At 50.6% G+C, this 21460-nt stretch overlaps 1 protein-coding gene across 2 annotated transcripts in view; it reads left to right on the top strand.

Annotated features, from left to right (window-relative positions):
• Positions 1 to 10189, top strand: part of COL5A1 (collagen type V alpha 1 chain) — a 149006-nt gene extending 138817 nt beyond the window's left edge. The window contains exons 64-66 of one of the 2 annotated variants that reach the window (XM_035341727.1): positions 861 to 929; positions 4401 to 4634; positions 7267 to 10189. In XM_035341727.1, the coding sequence (XP_035197618.1) occupies positions 861 to 929; positions 4401 to 4634; positions 7267 to 7413 (450 nt within the window). In that variant the 3' untranslated portion in view covers positions 7414 to 10189. Of the gene's footprint in view, positions 1 to 737; positions 807 to 860; positions 930 to 4400; positions 4635 to 7266 lie in introns of both variants that reach the window. The other variant, XM_035341726.1, reaches the window with a different exon arrangement.
• Positions 10190 to 21460: the final 11271 nt, after the last annotated feature.

Here is a 21460-nt window from a genome sequence, read left to right on the forward strand (position 1 = left end):
ATTGTTTTTGGCGAGATTTACGGCAGAAGTGAGGGAGGTTTCAGAAAAGCAGGAGAGCACGTGGCAGCTGCGCTCGTTCCTTGTGCTCTGACTGTGACAAGTGCTTCAGCTGCTCGGATGGTCAGCCATAAAGGATGCTCTGACAGCACGTTTCTTGTCAAGGTCATCCCCTGCACTGCTCCAGGTGGCTGGAGCTCCATCACGTGCAATGGTCCGGCACCGATGGAGGAGGATGTGCTGCCTGTGCTGCTCCTTCTTGCTGCACAACTGCAGGAGGCAGATGGAGGCTTTTCCTTAAGCTTGCTCTTTGCCTTTCCTGGCCCCACAGCATCTGGATTTGACATTGGAGTGACAGCAGCCTTGTCTGTTACCAGCACTTCTACTGTTCATGTTTCCTTTTTTTCCCCTATGTCTTTCCTTTCAGCTCTCCTGCCAACTGACTGTGCTGCCGGTTTGGCATCCAAAGTATCCGGAGTCAGTGATCATTAGCCCTTAGCGAAGGAGGCTGGTGCCAAGCAGTGGCATCTCCTTCTGCTCGAGAGGCTGCTGGCACCTTAGGGCTCTGCTGGCTCGTCTTGTTACTGATTTATAAGGATTAAGGAAACATGCTCTTTAAAAGAAGTCGGACATTTTCAATAAGACATGCAGACTCTGCTCATGGAACCGAATGTAACTTTTTTTTATTTCTTTTTTTTTTTTTTTCTTTCTCTCTTCCCTCCTTGCCGTCCACAAACTAGGCTAGAATTACTTCTTGGCCAAAGGAAAACCCAGGCTCCTGGTTCAGTGAATTCAAGCGCGGTAAACTGGTAAGATGCATCTCAGTGCTTTCTGTTTTCTTTAACCCGTGTCGTATTTTACAGAGTAAAATGGCTCGTTGGCCCAAAGAACAGCCTTCCACATGGTATAGTCAATACAAGCGGGGGTCTTTGGTAAGTGGCTAACCCTGGCCCTCTAGTCTGAATCAGAGCACGTCACCTGCTTTGGTATGGCCAGACCTGTTGCACTCTGCATGCTGGACTAATCACCATCACAAGCTGCAGTTAAAACATTTAAGGTGGAATATTTAGGGTGAAAAAGAACCAAAACCCAATATGGGCACATTTTTAGACAGCACTCTGCCTGGCTTTAAGCCGAGGAGCAGCTCTTGAGCTTTTCCTTGCATCAGAAGGGGATACACTGATGTGCCCAGGCACTGGCAGGGCTGAAACGCCTGCAGGAGGGTGCTGCTGCCTCCTGAGCCATTCCCATTGTGGCAAGGGCAAACTGGGTGTCCCCATGCTGCTGTCCCCAAGGGGAGTAGCTTTATCTTCAGAGAAACCTTGTGTGGAGCCAGGCTGGGCTGGGGAGTCTGCACATGGCTGTGCTGGGTCAGGTTGTCCCCAGTGGAAGAGTGGGGGGCTCCCACAGCACCCCCAGAGCCTAGGAGAGGTGAAGTCATTGAGTCCAACAAAGATTTCAAGCTGTGAGTGTGTGCCAAGCTTGGTAGCCTGGAATTTTACTGATTTTTTTTTTTCTACCTTTAAAAAAAACCTTAATTGTGGCTATTGTGAGGTCAAACAATGCTTGATGTCAGCAAGCAGCCAAGACAGCAACATGTAAAAAGGGTTTTGTCCTGTAGGAGGTTTGTGGAGGATGGATTGCTCTCCCACAGAGCCCATCAGCAAGTGATTAGCACGATCCAGCTCTCCTTCAGAAACAGAAATCTCCCGTGTGTGTATATCAATTCTTGTAGGATTAGCAGGATGCACGTAATGAGCTCAATCAAATCAGGAGGATTAGGGAAGGAGGAAATACTCAGCAGAGAGAAGCAGATGGAGGTGCCGATGGCCCCGCTGCCAAGGGCAGAGGTTTCCTGCAGAACGTGCAAACTTCCACCTTAAAGAGCAAACAAAGGAAAACACTGCCTTGTTTTCCTAAGCCCCATTTCATCGCCACTAAATGTGTACGCTCTGATTCTGCCCACAAGAAGGGTATGGCTTCTGCAGCTTTTCTGCACCATCCGGCAAGGCCGCAAAGCCAAGGCTTCAGCCTCATCGCTCCTTGGAGGGCAACTGCGCCTAGCTTAGTCACGGAGCACTTCATCAATTAGTGCCTTCATCTCTCCATTTTCTCCGCTCTTATTTCTTCCCAGTCTGTTTGTCAGCTACTTTAGAGGCTGAATGGCCAGCCTAGAGCTCAGGGCCCTTTTAAATAGGAATTTCAGTGCCACTTGGAGCCCTTTGTTCTGTCTTTCTGTGTGGCCGTTTTCTTGCTTTTTACCTGTCTCACATTTTCCATTTGGAAAAAAGCCACCAGCACATAGAAGACCTTCCTAAGGAAACCACAAAACTGTTAAACGCACAGGCCATAAATATAAAGTTTGTTTAAAATAAAAAAAATAATAATAAAAAAAAACAACTCCATTTCACACCAATTGGTATTTGGAGCTATGAGGTCAGTAAATGGGGAAGATGATTGCCTGGATCATCTGAAGTCTGTACAGGCTGGTAGGATGGGTGCCCCTTGGGGTGCTCTGCTCACCCCTAGAGCTTTTGTGCTCAGCCCCCGCTTCTCTGGGCTGAGCCCAGAGGAGCCTGGAGAAGTTGGGAGGATTTCCCTGGGGCTGCTTATGAGGCACCCCAAGGAATCTCTGCTCACGCAAGGTGTGCAGTTGTGCCAAGGCTTGCCTTTCTTCTGAGAGCATCTGAAGTAAGACGGGCAGAGTAAACGTGAAATACAAAGAAACCATCTCGTTTTGATGCTTCCCCACTGTCATTAATCAATGACACAGAGTACCTGGAGTTAATTTCCCAGGATTTCTCATGATGCAGCCGACCTGCATTTAGACGGATAAGAGGGCTGCAGATGTTTTCTTTTGGACTCTGCTTTCCTCCCGTGTGCGTTACTCATGCACACCCGTAATTCCCAGTAGCTCTAACGAGACCTGCCACCTATCCCGTCCTGTTATCCTTCCATGCCATATGGCACCTGCCACAGGCAAATACTGTCACACAGGAAAAAAGGAAAAGATTGATTTTTGCAGAACCAGCCAAGCCTTGTGCACGCAGCCAGTTCCCAGTGGCTCCAGTTGCAAGCCTCGTGCAGCCTGCGGAGGCAGAACAGCAACTGAGACCCCTTAGCAAGCTGCCAGGCTCCCAGACCAAACCCTGATTAGAAATAAAAGTGCAAGGAAAAGCAAATCTTGCAGGTCGATGGGTAGCTGAGACATGAAGTGCGTGCCAAGTAGCTGGCATTTTGTGTCCCTCTCCTTCCATGTCCTGGTGGTTTTCTGGTCTCTCTCCACCTGGCATGCGTGGCTCTCTCATGGTCAGTCATATTTAACTCTCAGGAGGACGGCGCAATGGTATCCTGACAACCGGTTGGTATACATTTATTTACTTTTACGATCTTTTTACTCGTGATTTTGTCATGTGGTTACAAATCTGTTCTACTGTTTGCAGCTCGCGCCCTAATTTGATGTTTCATGGTACCTCGAAGAACTCTGCGTTGTTTCTGTGCTGTGTTTTTCCCCCAGTCATGTCTAAGGATGTCAGCTGTCTGTAGAGGACAGTTTCCAGCAGCAGCTCTGGTAGCTTGGCCATGGCTGGAGCCACCACCCTGAGTGCAGTCGGTCTGTACTTGTGGCCTGGCTGGCCCACTGCGCGTTTGCTTCCTTGGTGGGGCACAAGAGAGAGTCCTGGAAAGGCCTGAATCCTACGGGGCTGCAGGGGATTCAGTAACTTGTTTTGCAGAAATATATTTCCAGAAACCATTCTCCTTTGGGGGAGAAAAGGAGCCTGATGTGCAGAACGGAGCAAATCCCCAGTCCCTGTCTGCAGGAATGGGATTCCTGCAGATTCGGTTGCAAGGATTGTTTAAAAGCCATTGCTCTGGTATCCAGGAAAGATGAATGGGAAATGCCCCTGTGTGTGCAGAGCAAAATACCTACAGAGGTCAAAAATTGTGTCAAATGGGGCAGGAAAATAAAACCCCAAGCTCCTCCGTAAGTCTTGACTCTTCTCTCTTCAAAAGCTAGAGAAGTGTACTCAGAATTGCCTTTCATAGCTTTTAGACATATATCCCCAAATTTGCTCGGCACTGCACCCTTTTGCAACCAGGGCCAAAATCCCCTTTCCTTTCTCCTCCTGCCCCGTGTTAGCCTTGTTGGTTTAGCACATGAACAGATCACAAACGGCAAGAGAAATAACCTGCCCCGGCAGAAGGACCAGAGCATCCTTGTGCCGTGCAGCATGGCAGGAGCAGGACCCGTGCCCCGCTGGGGTGGGGAGGCCAAGGAGCAGAGGGCAGGATGCCCGTGAACATGGGGATACGGATGGGTGAGACTGGTGGTCCTTGGAGCCCCCCGGGCAGGTTGCATTGCCGCTCACTGCCCAGTGTTTCCCCTTCTCCCCTTCCCATAGCTCTCCTACGTGGATTCGGATGGGAACCCCATCGGAGTGGTGCAGATGACTTTCCTCCGGCTCCTGAGCGCCTCGGCCCACCAGAACATCACCTACAACTGCTACCAGTCTGTAGCCTGGCACGACGCCACCACCGACAGCTACGACAAGGCCATCCGCTTCCTGGGCTCCAACGACGAGGAGATGTCCTACGACAACAACCCCTACATCCGAGCCGCCTTCGACGGCTGCGCGGTACGTGGGAAGCCCCTGTGGAAGAGGTCTCTGAGCAAATCGCTTCCAAATTTCCCATGCCCACTGATTGAGTGGCCTAGAGGATTATTGCCCGGGTGGGAGGCCTCGAGCTTGCTCTTCCCTGTGCCACGGCTCATCTGGAGGCCAGGGGAAGCTGCAGCACCTCTAGAAACCGCATTCATGGGGTTTGTTGCTGGCTCTGCACAAAGAAGGGACCTGTCTAAAATCACTGCTTGCTTTTAAACGTTCCCTCCTGCCTTTGCTCTTACTCTGTTGACTCATGTGGGGGGGTGTGAGTGATGACACCCAGGTACAGGGGAGTTCTGCAGGCTTTGATACAATAATTTTGCAAGTGCTTCAGGAAACTTTCAGGAAGTTTTGGAGGCGAAGCATCACGCTGGGGTGGTGGTGGAGCTGCTGGTGGCCTGCTGCTGTGTGCAGCCCCAGGAGGGCTCGGGTTGTGCTGGGTGCGGCTCCTGCTCAGCCCCTGCTGGGTGTCCCCGAGCTGCCAGAGGAGCCCAGCACAGCACTTGATTTGCTCGATGCCTGCTCCATGCGAGATCTGCCCGTGCCCTTGGTGAAGGACGAGCCAAAGCAGCCCCCACTGCTCTTTGCCTTTGCAATGAGCAATGGCCAGAGCTTCCGTAGGGGCCCAACCTCCTGCCTGTGCTTCTTCCTCCTCCTGTTGGGCACCTGATTTGGGACTGAGCTCTGAGCAATCTGCCCTCAGGAGCTGAAAATTTGGCAAAGCAGGTGCTGCTTGTACTTATTTTGAGATCCAGTTTGCTAGTGCAAAAGCCTGCATAATTCTCACCTTCTGCAACTGCAGTGCTTGAAGCCCACGGGACTGAAAGATAGAGATGTTTGACAGCAAAAGCCCTCCACATAATTTGAGATGAAAGTGATTCTGTTCTGGCACACACGCGTTTTTTACTGTAGGAGCAATGAGGAAAATCAAATTAGAATCACTTCTTTTTAACACTCACGCAGAGATGGAAAGGGCATTCATCCCTCCGCTGAAAACACTCAGAAGTCACATGTGGAAGTTTATCCTCAAGTACTTCAGGTCTCCTGCTAACACATCTTGTCCTCAGCAAAAAAAAAAGCCTTCCCCTCCCTTTTCTTTCTTAAGACTCGGGGAAGCTGTGAGATCACACATTGTGAATTTTAAGGCAGATGTGTCTGGTGAAAATCCTTTCAGCTTAAGCGGTGCCGCTCAGGTGCCCTACATTCCTCTCCCCTCTCCCTAATGAGGGATGTTTGCATGGAAACGGGTCTGTCACTCCTTGGCATTTTATTTGCTTGGTCGCTTCTCATTGTAGCACAGGCTGCTGTCAGCAGGACCAGTCTCCATGCCAAAAATCAAAGAATGTGGCAAAAACTGGGCAGGGAGCAGCAGGGGCCGTGGTAGGAGTCTGGAGCAGAGGGTAGAGGCTGGATGAGCCCTGGAGCTGGTGCCAGGGGGGGGCACGGAGCCACCTCCTGGCTCCTTGGGCATCGCTTTGGAAACTCCAGGTCTCAGCCCCTTACTTGGTTCCCCCCCTCTGCAGGATACATTCCTGCAGACTCTGAAAAGGAGGTAAAAAAATGCCAGGGGAGCTCATTGCATCGTTCAGGGATCAATTTGGTGCAGAGCCATGTCCCTGTGAGATGCTCAAAGAACCTTGCAGAAAGATGCTCTGCATCTCCTGCACTCCCCCACCATCTCCATGACTTCAGCGGGTCATCCTTCCTGAAACACAGGCAAGATTTGATAAGATTGAGCCCTGCCAAGTGAAAAATGAGGCCTGCCTACCCGACACAGCACTGCCACAGAGGTCCCGACAGGACCTGCGTGCTCACCGTGATTGAGGTTGCTGCAGCCCACGCTGGAAGAACTCCAGGGCTAATGTCCGGGCCATTATTTGGATGTGTTTTTCCTGATCTTACAGCCCTTTCTCAGTAGCTGTGCTATAGCCTATTCTTCTGAGACACACAAATCAGAGGGTAAGGTAGAGCCAAAAGCTGCTCCATAAATTCACTTGTTTGTGCAGCTTTGTATGCCCCCAGGTGCGCTTCTGCTCCTCCAATAATTATTTATATTTCAGAAATAACCGTATGGCTAGCAGGCACGATAAAAAGACAACATCACCTTGTGAATTCCATCAAACTTTAAACGTGGGCTTTTCGGTAGCGCTCGGATAATAGTCAAACTAATATATTCAAATTAAATCGCTCACATTTGCTCAACAACCCATGCGTGTCCTCGGGGAGGCAACACAGCTATACCACAGCCACAACAGTTTTACCAGGCTCCCGTTCCAGCTCTGAGATGTGCTGAAGGCAGCGTTCCTGCTTTGCTGTCTGCATGGCAACAGCTGTTCTGCTCCCAAGTCCGTGCTCAGGCCACTCGTCCCCCCCAGGGTTTACTCAGTGGTCCCCAGCCATGCTCCTCGAGAGCATGTCCAGTGCATTTGCAGGGTAAATGTCTTATTTTTGAGGGGCTGGATGCCTCTGAATCAGCTCAGGAAATACCTGGGTGATACCATCTCCATGTTCCCAGCTGACCAGTGAATGCTCATTTGTGGTAACTCACTGGTGTTGGGTTGGAGGCATCACCAGAGCTCCTTTCTCTCCCCCTTCTCCCCGCCAGGCAAAGAAGGGCTATCAGAAGACTGTCCTGGAAATCAACACGCCCAAGGTCGAGCAAGTACCCATAGTCGACATCATGTTCAATGACTTCGGAGAAGCGTCACAGAAATTTGGATTCGAGGTGGGACCGGCTTGCTTCATGGGCTAAGAGCCACCTGAAAACTAGTCTCCAAATGAGCAACCTCGTAACCTCATTGCGCCATTTAATTAATTAAAAAAAAAAAAAGAGAAAAGAAAAAAAAAAAAAAGAAAAAAAAGAATTCCTTGTCACATGCACGTTCTGAAACTGGACAGCGATGGGTTATTTTTTTTTTTCCTTTTGTTTTGTTCCTCGTCTTGCCCGAGTTCCTCTGTGCCGCTGCACCCACACGAACCCAGCCGCGAGGACCGTTCCCGCGACAGACCAGAATCGCATGACCTGAGGCCGCACGCGTGGCCCCGAGACCTGTCCCCGTGTCACCTCCCTCCCGCAGCCACCTCTGCACAGCCTCCCGGGGGGCCGGAGATGGAAACACGTCAAAGACTTCTTCTCTCCATGAGATGATGCCAAGAGCTTGGCTGGAGGTTATCGTTTGTTTCTAAGAAAAAAAAATGGGGAAAAAAAAAACAACAAACTTGAAACTCCTGCGTTCAGCTTGACGTTGAAACCGGGGCAGTCCTGGCTCTAATCCAAACCCTGCTGAAGTTCTTCATGGTCATCTCGTTGGCTTCTGTGAGTTTTGGATCGGGTCTAGCAAGCAGATGTAATGGCCGTTTCCAGCCTTTGTGCTATCTCCCTTGAATCGCCTGATTCCACTTTTTACAAAATTTCACCCACCCAATTTGGTTGCTAAAAGCCACGCCGGGCGTCTTCTTCCCCGTGTCTTAAAGGTGCTTGTATTTTTGTATGTTTGTAAGTAAATACGTGTATTGTGTATTATTTTAAGTGGTTAAACGTTCCTGGCTTCGTGACATGCATGTGACCCTGTCCGTACGATGACAGCCCCGCCACGCGCCCCCCGAGGGACGCGGCCGCTGGCGCTGCCCCGCACCTGGGGGCTGCACCCAGGCATGCGGGTGAGGGCCCCCCGCCCCCCCGGCCACTGGTGCCTTTGGAAGGATTCACTCCAAAATAAGGAAAACAAAGCCACTTTTTGCTAAGATCGCTGCAAAACGCCGACCTAAAAGCAGGATCCCATTTGCATCTCTGCCTTTTTATACCCCTGCTCGCCTTAATGTGCGTGTTTTAAGTTAATTCTTCTCGCCTCCTTTTTTCCTTCAGCATTCTTTTAAAATATTAAAAAAAAAAAAGACCTATTCCCAGCGGCAGATTGCACTGGCAGGGGAAATCCATTTGTCCTCCCTGAATACCAAGTGTAAAACAAAAAACAAAAGGAGAAAAAAAAAAGGTGCTTTTTATTTTTAAACGTCTTTCTGTGGTGCTATCTATTCGAGTAACATTTACACAACACTGGTTATGCCCTGCCAGTGGCCAGTCTCCCGCTGGCCTTTGCTTTAGCCACTTCCAACGCAGACTGCACGCTTTTGCTACAGTCTTTGACTATAAATGCATGCCGCCTTCCTATTTGTTACGGAAAAGGCCTGCTCCTCTCTTTAGTTGTATTACAGCAGCTTTTGCGGCCCGTGTAGAAAGTATTAAATGTGCTTACGCCTTTTTTTTCCAAAAAAAAAAAAATATATATATATATATATTCATGCATTTTATACGGTGGTAATCACACCAGATTGTACTCAGTCGCTGAATGTTTGTGGTGCTAATTTATGTACTTGTTCGCTGTCCGGATGCGAGGACGAAGCTGCGTGTGCAATTCTCTTTGTCTGCCCACGGTGGCTGCCAGGATGGCTTTTTTTTTTTCTTTTCTTTTCTTTTTTTTTCCATGCAGCATTTTTGGATCACAACCAGCTGACACCACCCTTCTTCTCCATTTGTTTGTTTGTTTTCTCCCTGGCCGTTTCCTTGTTTAGATCTCTTGGCTGGGAAATAGGCGTTGCAGGGTTGGTTTTTTTTTTTTTAATTATTATTATTATTTGGCCTGGAGTATTACAGCGACGGTTGAGCCAAGGGGGGCCTGCCACCGTAAAGGAAAGGACATCACATTTACTGTGAAGAAGAGCCTATATATGATGTCTTTTCCCCCCTCCTTCCCTAGCAGAGGAGGGAGCGATGCCGAGCCCGAGCCCGTGGTGTTGGCTCGAGGCGGCGGCGGGAGCTGCGACGCTGCGTGGTGCTTTTGGGTCTGCAAGAGCCGTGTCCATCCGTCTCCCTTCTTGTGTCGTGTTCTGTCTATTTTTTTTTTTTTCCACTGGGGGAAAAAAAAAAAAAGAAAAAGGTGCTATCCTAAAAACTGCAGACTCCAGCAGCAAAGCAGTGCAGATGAGCTTATGATGGTGTATTGCAGAATTTAGCTGCTCACCTTGGCGAGAGCCTTGTCCGGGAACAGTGGGAAGGTCAGGAAAGGTTGCACGTTCCTCTCTGCAACAGATAAGCCATATATCCATGTATGTACACACGTGTGCGTCTGTCTAGGTCATGTGATTCTGTTACGATGAATTTTCATCAAGGGAGTTTTTTTTTTTTTTTTTTTTTTTTTTTTTTCCTTTTATTTCCTTGCTTTAAGAAAAAAAAAAAAATCCTCTGTTGAATTCCACAGTGTTGTAATTGTACTGAGCTCCAAACTGTTCCGATTCCCCCAGACCACTTAGCTACGGTATATTGCAATAAAATTACTACTTGTATTTGCAGACATTCTTTTTGTGTAATTTTATTTCCCTCTTCCCTTAATATATGACTTGAACAAATGTTGATAAGAAAAATAAAACCTATGGAAAAAAAACAATTTAGTACATAAGGCCCTTTTTAAAATATGCTGTCAAATGACATATTGTACATTTCCTCAAAGTCCAATAAACATGTCATAAAATTTAAGTGTAATGCCCATAAGAGCTATTTTTAAATATTTTAAACCTGTGTAATAAAGGAATAAATGTAATAGATTTTTTTTCAATAAATCAAGTTTACTGTTTCCACCTAAACCAACATGATGTGAATGTCTTCTTGGAGTTGGTTGCAGCGGGATTTCCCCACGACCCCTCTGCTCGGTGGCACGTGAAGAGTTCATCGGAGGAGCGCCCAAAGGTAACTCACACCATAAAACACGGAACAGAGAGACCTTCCGGGAATCCTATTTCCCAGTGACAAACTCAGATCGACCTGGACACGTAAAGACACCACCCAGGGACTTCAGCTGCTGGATGAGGATCAGAGGCCACCACTCTCCAGTTCCACCCCAGGAGCAACACCTGAGGAGCCTGCCTGTGCCCCTGGGGGAATTCAGGAATCAAACTGCAGCTTTCGGAGCTTCTCAACCCTGAAATCCTGCCTCCACCTCCTGGTGCTGCTGGGGGACGCGGCACGGGGCACTCCTTGCCCTGCCTCTCTGGGTTTCGCTCCTGAAGCACCAGAAGATGACGGCTCCTCTGGAAACCCCTGTAAGAAATGGCGTGTCTGTTTGCCAACACCATGCTGCTGGATTTGTGTTACTCTGCTTCTCGAGTGCTTCCTGCAGAGAACATTAGGTTGGTGCTGCTGGATCGCAGGTTCAGGAGATGTCTGCACCTTAAAAGCTCGGTGTTTGCAGGTACGTACAGGAGAAACGTGTCCCACAGGCAAGAGTTGTCCTGTCAGCCTCTCCCTTCATCCTTTGGCTGTAATTAGTGGTGAATCTCAGATTAAGAGAGCTGTTCAGATAAGCAGCCAAAGTTCTTTATTCTACGTATAAATGAGCTTATAGGAGTCAGGGTAACAGTGGGACATTACGGCCAAATCTTCATCCAAACGGACCCCAGAAATGCAGAGGTATCACAGCTGGGGTAAACATTAAAAAAATAAAGATAATTTTTAAAAGAGCTTGAATTACTTAGACCTGGCTAGAAAGATTTAACTGAATCCTGGTGGTGTTTCAAGGAGACGCTCACCTCGTCCGCGCTGATTGCTAGCTGAGGTTTGCAGCAGGTCCTTGTGGCGGCAGCGAACAGTTCTCACGCATGCCTTGGGGTCTCGCTGCTGAGAGGAGCTTTGATCTGCCATTAGGAGAAAACGGAGATCTGAGCGAAGGGCTGACTGTTCCTGGAGCTGCCAGAGCTGGGAGGCACGGCAGGTTTTCACCTCTTTCCTTACCAACAAAGAGCCCGTGACTTGGTGTGAGAGCTACAGGGCAGTAACTCTGCCAGGTGCAACACGGAGGTAATTTTGGGACGATCCGCAACAGAAAGCAGCAGGTTATTGGAACACTGAGACGGTTCCATTTTGCTCCGTGCTCTGAGGTTTTCCTCGCCCTGCTCTGCACACCTGATCCCATCGGTGCAAACAGAAACCAGGACTCCTGGGGGCTGCTTTGTGCCCTCGCTGTCCCCAGAGAGCCGGGGCTTCACCCTGCGTGAGGCCAGAAGAGCTTTCCCCTCCAGCGACCCAGGCTGACCCAGGTGTGAGGATGCGTACCTTTGCTCCCAGGCTGCTTCCTAAGGTAAAGCGTGAATTGCTCTGTGACTTGCCTTCTGGTTAAAGCAAGAGTTATTCTTTCATTTATTTTTTTTTAACCCTGTTTCTGGAGGAAGGGGCCCAGGTCCTCCTGCTCGCCATGCGTCTGTCAGCCCCTTGCCCGCCTCATGCTCTGGAGCAGCTCGGCTCAGCTCCGCTGGCAGAGCAGTGGCTGTCCCTAAAACACCACATCCCTGCGTGGTTCGTACGAGTAGGGTGGAGAAAAGAGCACGAGCTCAGCCCCACGTTAGCCACCTGAGACCCCAGCGAGGTTGCCCACGGGATGGGAGGCCCCACAGAACTCAGCCCCATGCCCCTACTCTCGAGCAGGATGGAACGTGGGGGGGTGCAGACGTAGCAAGACGTGACAGCTTTGGCTGCAATGTGCCATGCTCTATTATTATCTCTGGAAGCGATGCTCCTCCCAGCTCCCTAAATACCACGTCTGCATGAGACTGGTAAAAATAAAAATGGCTAAAAAAGAAGCGTTGGCTAGGGTTAAATTTAGAGAGCAGATCCTGGGGATTTATTCCCTGTGGTCTGGGTGAGTTTGGGCAACCAACCCAAAAGGAAACCTGTGAATGTGAGTTTTATACGAAGTGTTGGGCTTCCTTAGTGTGACTAAAGCTCTCCTGGAAAGAGCGAAACAGCAAGGAGAAGTGGGAGGCAGTCACTAGAAGGGGAGAGGAATAAGCTCTAGCACGAAGGGACTGCAAAGTGTTGGATAGAGCGTGGCTTTCGTGGTGTAAAAGGCGAACTAGAATTACTTTCTCAGCTGCTTTTTGTCCAGCATCTTCTCCCCAGCTAGGCCTGGTTTGGCTGTTTATTTTATTTTATTTTATTTTATTTTATTTTATTTATTTTATTTATTTATTTAATTTTTATTTTTTATTATTATTAACATCTCAATCAAATGGATTGAACTGATCTGACTCACAGCTCCAGGGCAAATATATATATATAAATAAAGGCCTCTCCATGGCTTGCTATGAGAAGGGGCAAGTGAGCTGGAGAGGCCTCCTGGCAGTTCTCTGCTACCTGTAAATTAAGCTGCGGAGTCTCCACGAAGCCAATTCAGTGCAGGTCGGAGGTCTGCCCTCCCCTTTCACACCTTGCATGGGAACTGCGCCACTGCAAGCTCGCTGCTGGTTTTCCTTCCAGCAAGCACTCCACCAGGCGTGCAACTTCCCAGTTATCTTAGTTTCCATGCAGGTGACCTGAGCAGGACAGACCCTTGGAGGTTTCAGATGTCCGGAAAGTCCTTTAGACTTTTTTCCAACCATTGTGCGCCTTGGAATCAGGGAGCAATCATCGGTTATCCTTAAGCTGTGCCTCCACCTTTGTGGCACCGCCTCCTCTGCTCTGCCTGGTGCCGTGCTGGTGGCAGGGCAGGATCCGTCCCCGCAGCCCCCTGGCCCCTGCTGGTGCTGAGGGCTGGAGCTGAGCCCCTCAGACACGGCCGCCTCCTCTGCTCTCCTTTCCGGCTCCCACCTTGCTCCTTTCTGCCCTGCTGCGTGGCGCAGGAGCAGCGGGTGGGCAGCGGAGCCTCAACGTGTAATTCTCCATAAATCATTGCTGCGGCGGGGCCTTCTGCTTCGTCTTTCCTTTCTTCTGTTCTCGCCATCTATTTTTCTTACTTTAAGGCAAGAGTGACTTTGCTGCTTGGCAGCCTTTGAAGCCAACTGGGGCGGCTGCTCTCAGCATCTGCAGCAGCTGTTCCACCGCTGCTGCTCTCCTGCTGTTACGGTGGCACAAAACAAAGCTTCAGAGTTTTCCAAGGCTTGATCCAAGGTCTGAATCCAACCAGGAGGCACTGCTGCTGTTAGAGCCCACAGAACGGCCTTGGAAGGAATTTATTCTTAACCCGTCCCTCCACCAGTGCTCCCAGCTGGGGGGGATTGCAGCCCCCTTGAATACAACCCCTGTACGTGTGTAAATGCAAGGAGAGCTTCGGTACCAGCGCCTTTGCCAGGCATGTAATCAGCCTGCAGGGTCTGGGGCTCTCGCTGGATTTTCCCCATGTCACAGCACTGAGAGCTATTTCGCTTTTGATCCCCAAAGTGGGGGGAGTGTTAATGCGCCGTGGTTTTATTTATGGCACCTATCGCTGTTTCATTTATTCCTCGTAACTTCTGGCTGCAGGTTTTTTCATCCTGGGGCATCATGGCAGCGAAGTGATTCTCTCCAGAGGCACAGACTCAATAGTTCAGACAGGCCCCGTGCGCTTCTACCTTCCCAGCAAACAAAACTTAGCAATATATGCTTGTATTTAATGGGTTTTCTCAAATAGCCCCGAGCAAAACTAAACACCCCAAAGAAATCAAACGCATGAAAACCCTGAAGAAGGAGCTGTTTTTTCTTATTCACAGAGAAGCCAACACACTTCTTTTTTTTTTTTAAGAGATGCATAACTAAGAGAGCTCTGAAGCACTAAAATTACATCTTGTACAGCACAGGCTGTCACGCTCAGAGGCACCCCCGAATCACGGCTCGCCACGGCCGAACGCAGAGAGCAAATGTGCCATCTTCGGGCCCTGCGCTGGGACGTCGCGTTCCCATGCTGGCTAATTATTAGTATGTTAATTTGACAACGAGACGTTCCTCTTGGCAGGAAATTTTCAGCGTTGGGCTGGGCTTTTTCTCCAGCTGCTCCATGGCTCTGTGGATTTTCTGTTGTCTCCGTTCCCCTGGGGCAGAGCTGGGGGCTGCACCCAAGGGGACCCTTCCCTAACACCCCAGGGCGGGTGATGGTGTAACCGTGCTGGGCGAGCATCCTGCTGGTCCTAACAGCCCGTGTGACCCTGGGGACATCCCTTAGAGTGGACAGGTCACGGTCCCAGGTCCTGGGCTGGTCCTGAGGCCCCATCTCACTGAGAGCTGGAGTGTCCCTGCTGCAGGACAGATCCTGGCCACGGCAGCGATGCTGAATTTTGGGAGAAAGTGGGAGCAGCCACCCAAAAACCAAACGTCCTTTCTTGTGGTTTGCCTTTCAGGCAGGCTGATCCGGGACCCCGTTGAAATGGAAATCAAAAAGCTGCCGGACCTGAGGCATTAATTAAGACACACAACAGGGAGAGAGGGGGAGAAGCACGGAGGGGAGCGCCTCTTGGTGAATTATTTGCTCTGAAAGGAAGCGTTTGTGAATTCGACACGCATATATCATTTTGGTGGCAAATGAAAGAAACTGAATCAAACTACCCGGGAAGTTTGTACACCACCGGGGATTTAATTTCCAAACCTGCGTCGTGCAAAGATTAACCTTGCTGAAGGGCATTAGCAGAGGAGGCAGAATGTGTGAAACTTACTCCCTGCTCCAAGTTTCTTCGGGAGGAAACACCAAGAAGAGACAAACACATGTTGTTTGTAAATATCTCTTCTTCCCCTCCCTCCCCCCTTCTTTCCAGCTCTGCGTTTTGGCTGCTTCACCTGCCGGAGCCTGTCTGCCCAGCAAAGCAACACACCTGGACCACGAGCGGTTTTGCACAACGGATCTGCTAATCAGCCTGTTATCGCTAACGAGCATTGATGTTGTTTTGAGCAGGAAGGTCTGTCCCTGAGCACAGCCTGCTGCAGCAGCCCCCATCCCTTGCTCCTGCAGCCTTGGATGCTACCCTGGGAGCCTCGCGGTCTCCCTTCGCTGATGTCCGAGGAGCAAAGAAAATGCACAATTTAGCCCGCAGCCTCAGTGCTCTGGGGATGAAATATGCCTCTGGAAAAGCCATTCAGTCCCAAATAGCCTCTCTCATCTCCGATCCTTATGGGTTTTATGCTGAGCTAATCGCTCTCCTATCAGCAGTGCTACTGCTGCGTTTATTACGTGCCGGGGAGCTCGGCCATCGTGTGCCGGGAGGGATTTCACCAGGCAGGACCCTGTGGGGTCACATCACCCTGAGATGGCTCTGCTGGTGCTCCCCGTCACCTGCTCACAATGGTGGCCCTACAGAAATTAATTAGCCCCTGTGGGTAATTAATGGCATCTCTGAGCCTGTGCAGAGCGGCCCCGGTGCCGCTGCCTCCTGCCCTGTGGTGTCAAACTGCTGCAAGGGACACCAGTCTGCTGGGGCAAGAGAAGTGGGGCTCAAATGGACACCCTGAAACAGGCCAGAAAAGGGCCCAGAAATGCTCCTGGCCTTTCTGCCACCTGCCGCATGGAAGCCAAACGGGGATTAATTAGTGTATCCCCAGGGCCCGGAGAGCTCCAAGAAGTGTGGGGGTATTTTTAGTACAACCGAGGGGGATGTACAACTCATTTCTCCATATTTTGCTCCCTTTTTCCTCTATTTTTTCCATTTGGTGTATGGCAAAACACAGCCATCCTTATTGCTGGGTGTTGTGCCGACTAATTAAATAAATGTTTCCACAAGGATATGAGACCCTTGGTTGAAAGCCAGCTATTTGCTATCAGATACTGTTAATGAGGTCAGCGATGCTCCGGGAACAAAATATTTGTGTTCGGAGCTGGAGATGAAGTAACGGGGAGCCCACACACACCACCCACCGCGGCATCGCCCTTTCCAGCCGGCACTCCGTGTCGCTGTACGGAGCCGTTTGCTGCCCCGGGGTTTGTGCCGTGGAGCATCCCCCTCTCCCCGGGGTCACGCGTTGCAGAGCGCAAGGTGAGGAGGAAGGCCTGAGGAATAATTCATTCGCCACCTTGATTTTTTTTTTCCCTCCCTCCCCTCTAAAGATTGATAGCGCTTTGCCGTAAGGGGGAGAAAATCAAGTTGTGCTGATCTATGACCAGACACTATTTATTCTCATAGAGTCTCAACTGCAATTTGTTCAGCATCTTCGGAATTAAAATCCTTTTGCAATCTCCCCGGCTAGTGGAAAATATGCCATTATTTCCCTCCCTCAGATGTCTCTTCCCTCCGATCAGGGTGCAGTCTTATCAATGCTGGGGATCCTGCTTTACATTCAGAGTGTTGTGGAAGTTTTGGACCATAAATAATGTCGCCGTGCAGCTCGGGCAGAATTATTTGGGGCTGTTTCTTTTTTTATTATTTTTTTTTCTCTTTTCCTTCTTTCTCTCTTTCTCTTCCTATCTTTCTTTCTTCAGATCTTGGAATGGGCGATAAATTAATCATTTCTTCCCCCGTAGCAACCGCCAACGTACAATATGGAGCTGATTACTTCGCACCTGTGATTTAGACTTAGAGGTCACCCTGCAAATGGCAAAAAAAAAAAAAAAGAGCTCATCATGTGGATCCTGTGCTGCTGGGAGGAGCAGAGCCGCCGGGAGCAGGAGCAGGGCTCAGCACATCAGTCCGAGAGAGCAGCTCGTGGCACTCAGAGCGGGCACAGCTTCGTCTGCACCGTGCAGGGGGGCTGAGCCCGGATGCATTTCCCAGGCCAGATGCAGGATGGTTCCCAGTTTTTGCAGGGATTAACGCTGCTTGCACGGGTTCATTGCACAGCGTTTTTCTTCTGATTAGCAACAGAAAACACCTGGGGGTTGGGGGAGAACAGCAGTCAGACCGGGAAATGCCCAGTCCTCCTGGCTAGAAACCCGTCTGCTATCCAGGGCTTTGTGCGTTTTAGCTTGGGAGCAGAGCCCTGGTGGCTCTGACCATGTGTGGGGCACCAGGACCCCCTTAACCTGCTGCCAAGAGGCAGCTGAGCTCGAGCATCGCTCAGAGCTGGCGCTGCGTGGCCATGCAGGAGGAGGTGCAGCCCTGGGTGTCTGGGGAAGCGGCTGGAAAGGACGGGCAGAGCCCCGTAGGGATGCATTTTCCTCTTGTTCCCTGCATCCCTCCCTTTAATTACCAAGTAAATTAAAATCTGAGATGAAAAAGAAAACCACCTGAAATGTCTGTCCCATGTCATTACGCACTTGAAAAGACTTTTCAGGGCCGACCCACCCCTTCTCATGGCTGCCTTTCTATTTATTTTCTAAAAGCGAAAGATTTTGTGTTGTTTTGTTTCTAATTTTCTGGAGAGCTAATCGGATTGGCAAGCAGAGAAAGGAGCTTTCAAGAGAAGCAGCTGCTGACTAGCAGATAGCATAGAGAGCTGGGAGTGTAATCCGAGCTTTACCCACAGCCTTATTAAGATCTCGATGCTTTATTGCAGACATATATCCAGCTGGATTTCACATTAGGTTTGGTGATTTCTCCCTTCCTCCCTCCCCTTCCCGACATTTTTTTCTTCCCGTCATATAATTTTCTGCTTTTTGCTGGAGCAGTCTCATTTAACGGGTACACGTGTTGCGCTGAGCACCGGCCTCAATTTAAATGGAAATTCTATCAATAACAAACTCGCTATCTCTCCTCGCCTGGGCAAGGGCTTAGAGATATTCCGAGGTAAAAAACGCCGAGCCCAGTGGTACAAGAACAGACACCACCCTGCTGCAAAGCCCCATTGCAGGTAATAAACTGCCCATTTGCTCGCAGCCGAGACACCGTCAATTATCTGGATGAAATATGAGTTCAGCAATCAAGTCTGAAAATCAAACGAAGGTGGGGAGCAGCGGCGATCTCGTTAGGTGGTGACCGGCACCGCGCATCACGGCAGCACTGAAGATTTGGCTGAGGGCAGGGGCTGGCGTGGGGACAAGGAACCAGAAACCAAAGCCACGAGAGTGGGAATGAACCCGAGGCCGGGGGGAGCAGCAGCCTTACCTCTGCTCACAGCACCTGCAAAGAGCGTGGGTTAAGCGATGGGGTCAAGGCCACAAGGAGGATGGGTGGGTAAAGGGGCTCGGCGCAGGTTCAGGTCCCAGCCTGTCGCCCTCTCCGAGCCTGCAGCTCTTGCATCCCGTTCCTTTTGTCTCGTTTTTCTCTCAATTCATCCATTTTATTTCAGGCCTGGCTGTACTCTCCCTGGGTCAGCGACCTTCCTGTGTCTCACACTGCCCTGTCATGCGTCCCCTACATGGTGGAGCCTAAACAAGGCCACTAATGTAAAACGACACAGGGTCGAAAAACGTTTATCCCTTTTCTTGTAGGAAAGAGGGAGAACACCTGGAACAAAATATTCAATTTCCCTTTCATCATTCAGAATTCCAGAAATCTCCAGAAACTGCCCTTTTCTGGATGGGAAACTTTTCAAAGAGAGAAACTTCAGCAGATCTCCGTGTTGTTAAAAAGCCATTTTCTCCTCGAAGGGGTACTTGGAAGGAAATTTTTCAGCCAGCTGTAAAAATAAATCATCGAGTATTGCTGCCTTTGACTGATGAGATTTATAGGTGCTGTATAGATGATTTATAGAGAGGATCGCGTGAAGAAGATTTCTTGACTGCACTCGATAAAACCAAAGTCTTTGCCCTCTCCCCAGCTGCTGCAGAACCCCGGGGCTCTACTGACTGCTGCGGTGCCGTGTCCCATTGCACCAGGAGAGGCTCAAATCCTGCGTGCAGGATCAGCCCCGCTCCTGCAGCGCTGCCTTTGCACCAGGCTCATCTCGGGGACACGGGTGATGCACGAGGAGGCCAGCAGCACAGGCTCGTGCGTGCGCATCCCTCGCTTTTTAGAGGCAGGCTTCAAAAACCGGAGTGTTTGGAGGCGAATCACCTCCAGGTCGATCTTCATCAATCACTGAGGACGTTCAGGAGGTCCGGCTGTGACGGGGCTTGTGTGGGATGCCACGGGGGATAAACATCTCTTTCAGTTTGTGTCGGTTTTACTTGTGAATGCATTTGCTGGTGTCCAGAACGCCGGGTCCCCGTGGCGCCCAGCATCCACGGCTGGGCCAGCAGCGAGCCCAGGCTGTGCCCCTGTGTGTGATGGGCTCTGCTTCATGCACGTCCCTGTGGGACATGCAGAGGGGAGAGGGCTCCAGGCTCCCCAGAGGTGGGGAAAGTTCCCGGTGCCTGTCCAGATCTGGGCTTTAGCTGCTTTCCTGAATCTGCTGAGATTCATTTATGCGATGGAGCCTCTGCCCATATGCTTAAATACCAAAGAAAAGCAGCCTGGTGACTGCCTGCTCGCTTGTGATGAATAATTTTGGCTGGCAGGAAGCAGGCAGGGAAAGAGGAGCACTTTCTTTGCCATCCACAGCTCTCAGCCCCTTGGTGCAAAGTTTCCGTGCCCTTGCTTTCTGTGGAGCTGCGCGGTGCCTCTCCGTTTGCTGCAGCCACAGCACGGCTTTGCTTCTCCCTTTCCACCCGGCGCAAAGCGCGAAGCTGCCTGCAACCCCCCCAGCGCCTTCCTCAGAAATAGCTCGAGCGGGGCCTTTCTCCTCGTGCCATAAATCACTGCAAGAAAAATGAAATTGGGGGAGCTTAGGAGAGGCGCCAGGCCAGGGCCACCGCTGTGTTCCCGGGTCCCGTGGCATGGCCAGCGCTCAGGTGGCAGCTCGGCCCTTTACAGCAGACATCTCCGAACCTGCAGCAATGCCAGGACTGAGGAGAAGTCATGTGTAATCACCTCCCCTGTGTGTCTGTACTGACGGTGTGTCAGACGAGGCTGCAGGAGCCACCTGTGTGAAATAAAAGCGAAACACTTTGAGGAGCGGAGGAATCAATTTTAGCCAAAGCTATTTTTCCCGGAGATGGAGGGAGAGGGTTCTTCACCTTGGTGCCCATCCTCGGCCAGTAACTGGTGGATGCTCTGTGAAATGCTGTACGAGAAAATGAATTTCATTCACTAAAGAGAGTTTGGGAGGGAGGGAAGGCGATGTGCTTCCTGAGCAGCACGGGAGCCAAAGGAAGCTCGGTGGCACCTTCAGTCTGCGTGTAGCATCTGCTGATATTTCCTTTTTGGCACCTACGAGGCATCTCTTATCCCTGCTGAATTTCTAACCAGCCACGTCTGCTTATGGAAAACTAAAATCCGCCAAACAACAAATAAATGCCAGCCATAAAATAGCACAAGTAGCAAAGCAGATTCTCCTGCGGGGGGGGGGAGCGGTGTCAGGAGCTGCAGGGAGCTCGGGGGGGTTCAGGCAGGTTTGGTTGTGGAGCCAAACCTTCCTCTGCTGCACTTGTGGCCCCACCAGCTGGAAGCACCGCATGGCCCCAGGGCAGCCCTTTCCACCCACCCAAAGGAGCGCTGTGACTTGCCAGAGTGGAGGAGTGAGGAGAGGTTAACGCGTCATTAAAAACTTCATTAGCGTGCTAAGAGTCTGGAACCTTGTGCTAACAAGTGCTGCACAAGAGGGGGGGAACAGCAGCCAGAGGCTCTTCTCCCTCCTCGTCCTTCAGCATCTCACCTGTCTCCACCACGCCACACCTCTGAGGCAGCCTTCCTCCCTGCTCCTCTTCATCAGCTCCCTGCCACCACTGGGAACCTTCCCCAGCTGCCACGCCTGGCACACCAAATTGTTCTTTCCCTCCGTGGTTTCTCCGCTATTTATCCATGTGTAAGTCCCTGCCTCGTGCCTGCTGGGGCACCTGGGGAGTCCCAGGGCTGGGGCAGTGCCTGCAGCCTTGGAGACATCACCCCAGAGAGGTGAAACTGCCAAAATAAAGCCTTGGCCTGATGGCCCCGTGCAGCTGGCCACGACAGCAGGGTTCGAGCCATGCCTGGGAACCTGCAGGAGCATCCAGATGCCGACGGCCCGGAGCGTGTCCTCGCTGAGTGCTGGTGTTAAGGCGGTTTAAACAAGCAAATAAATGGGCACAAAGGTGTTTGTAATGGGTCTGGCACCTGACCGAGAGCCCAGCGCTGATCGCTTACAGAATTATTGACCTGATAGTTTGCTGCTCGAGAGTTTTGAA

This window comes from Oxyura jamaicensis, chromosome 17 (assembly GCF_011077185.1).
Source record: "Oxyura jamaicensis isolate SHBP4307 breed ruddy duck chromosome 17, BPBGC_Ojam_1.0, whole genome shotgun sequence".
Classification (NCBI taxonomy): domain Eukaryota; kingdom Metazoa; phylum Chordata; class Aves; order Anseriformes; family Anatidae; genus Oxyura; species Oxyura jamaicensis.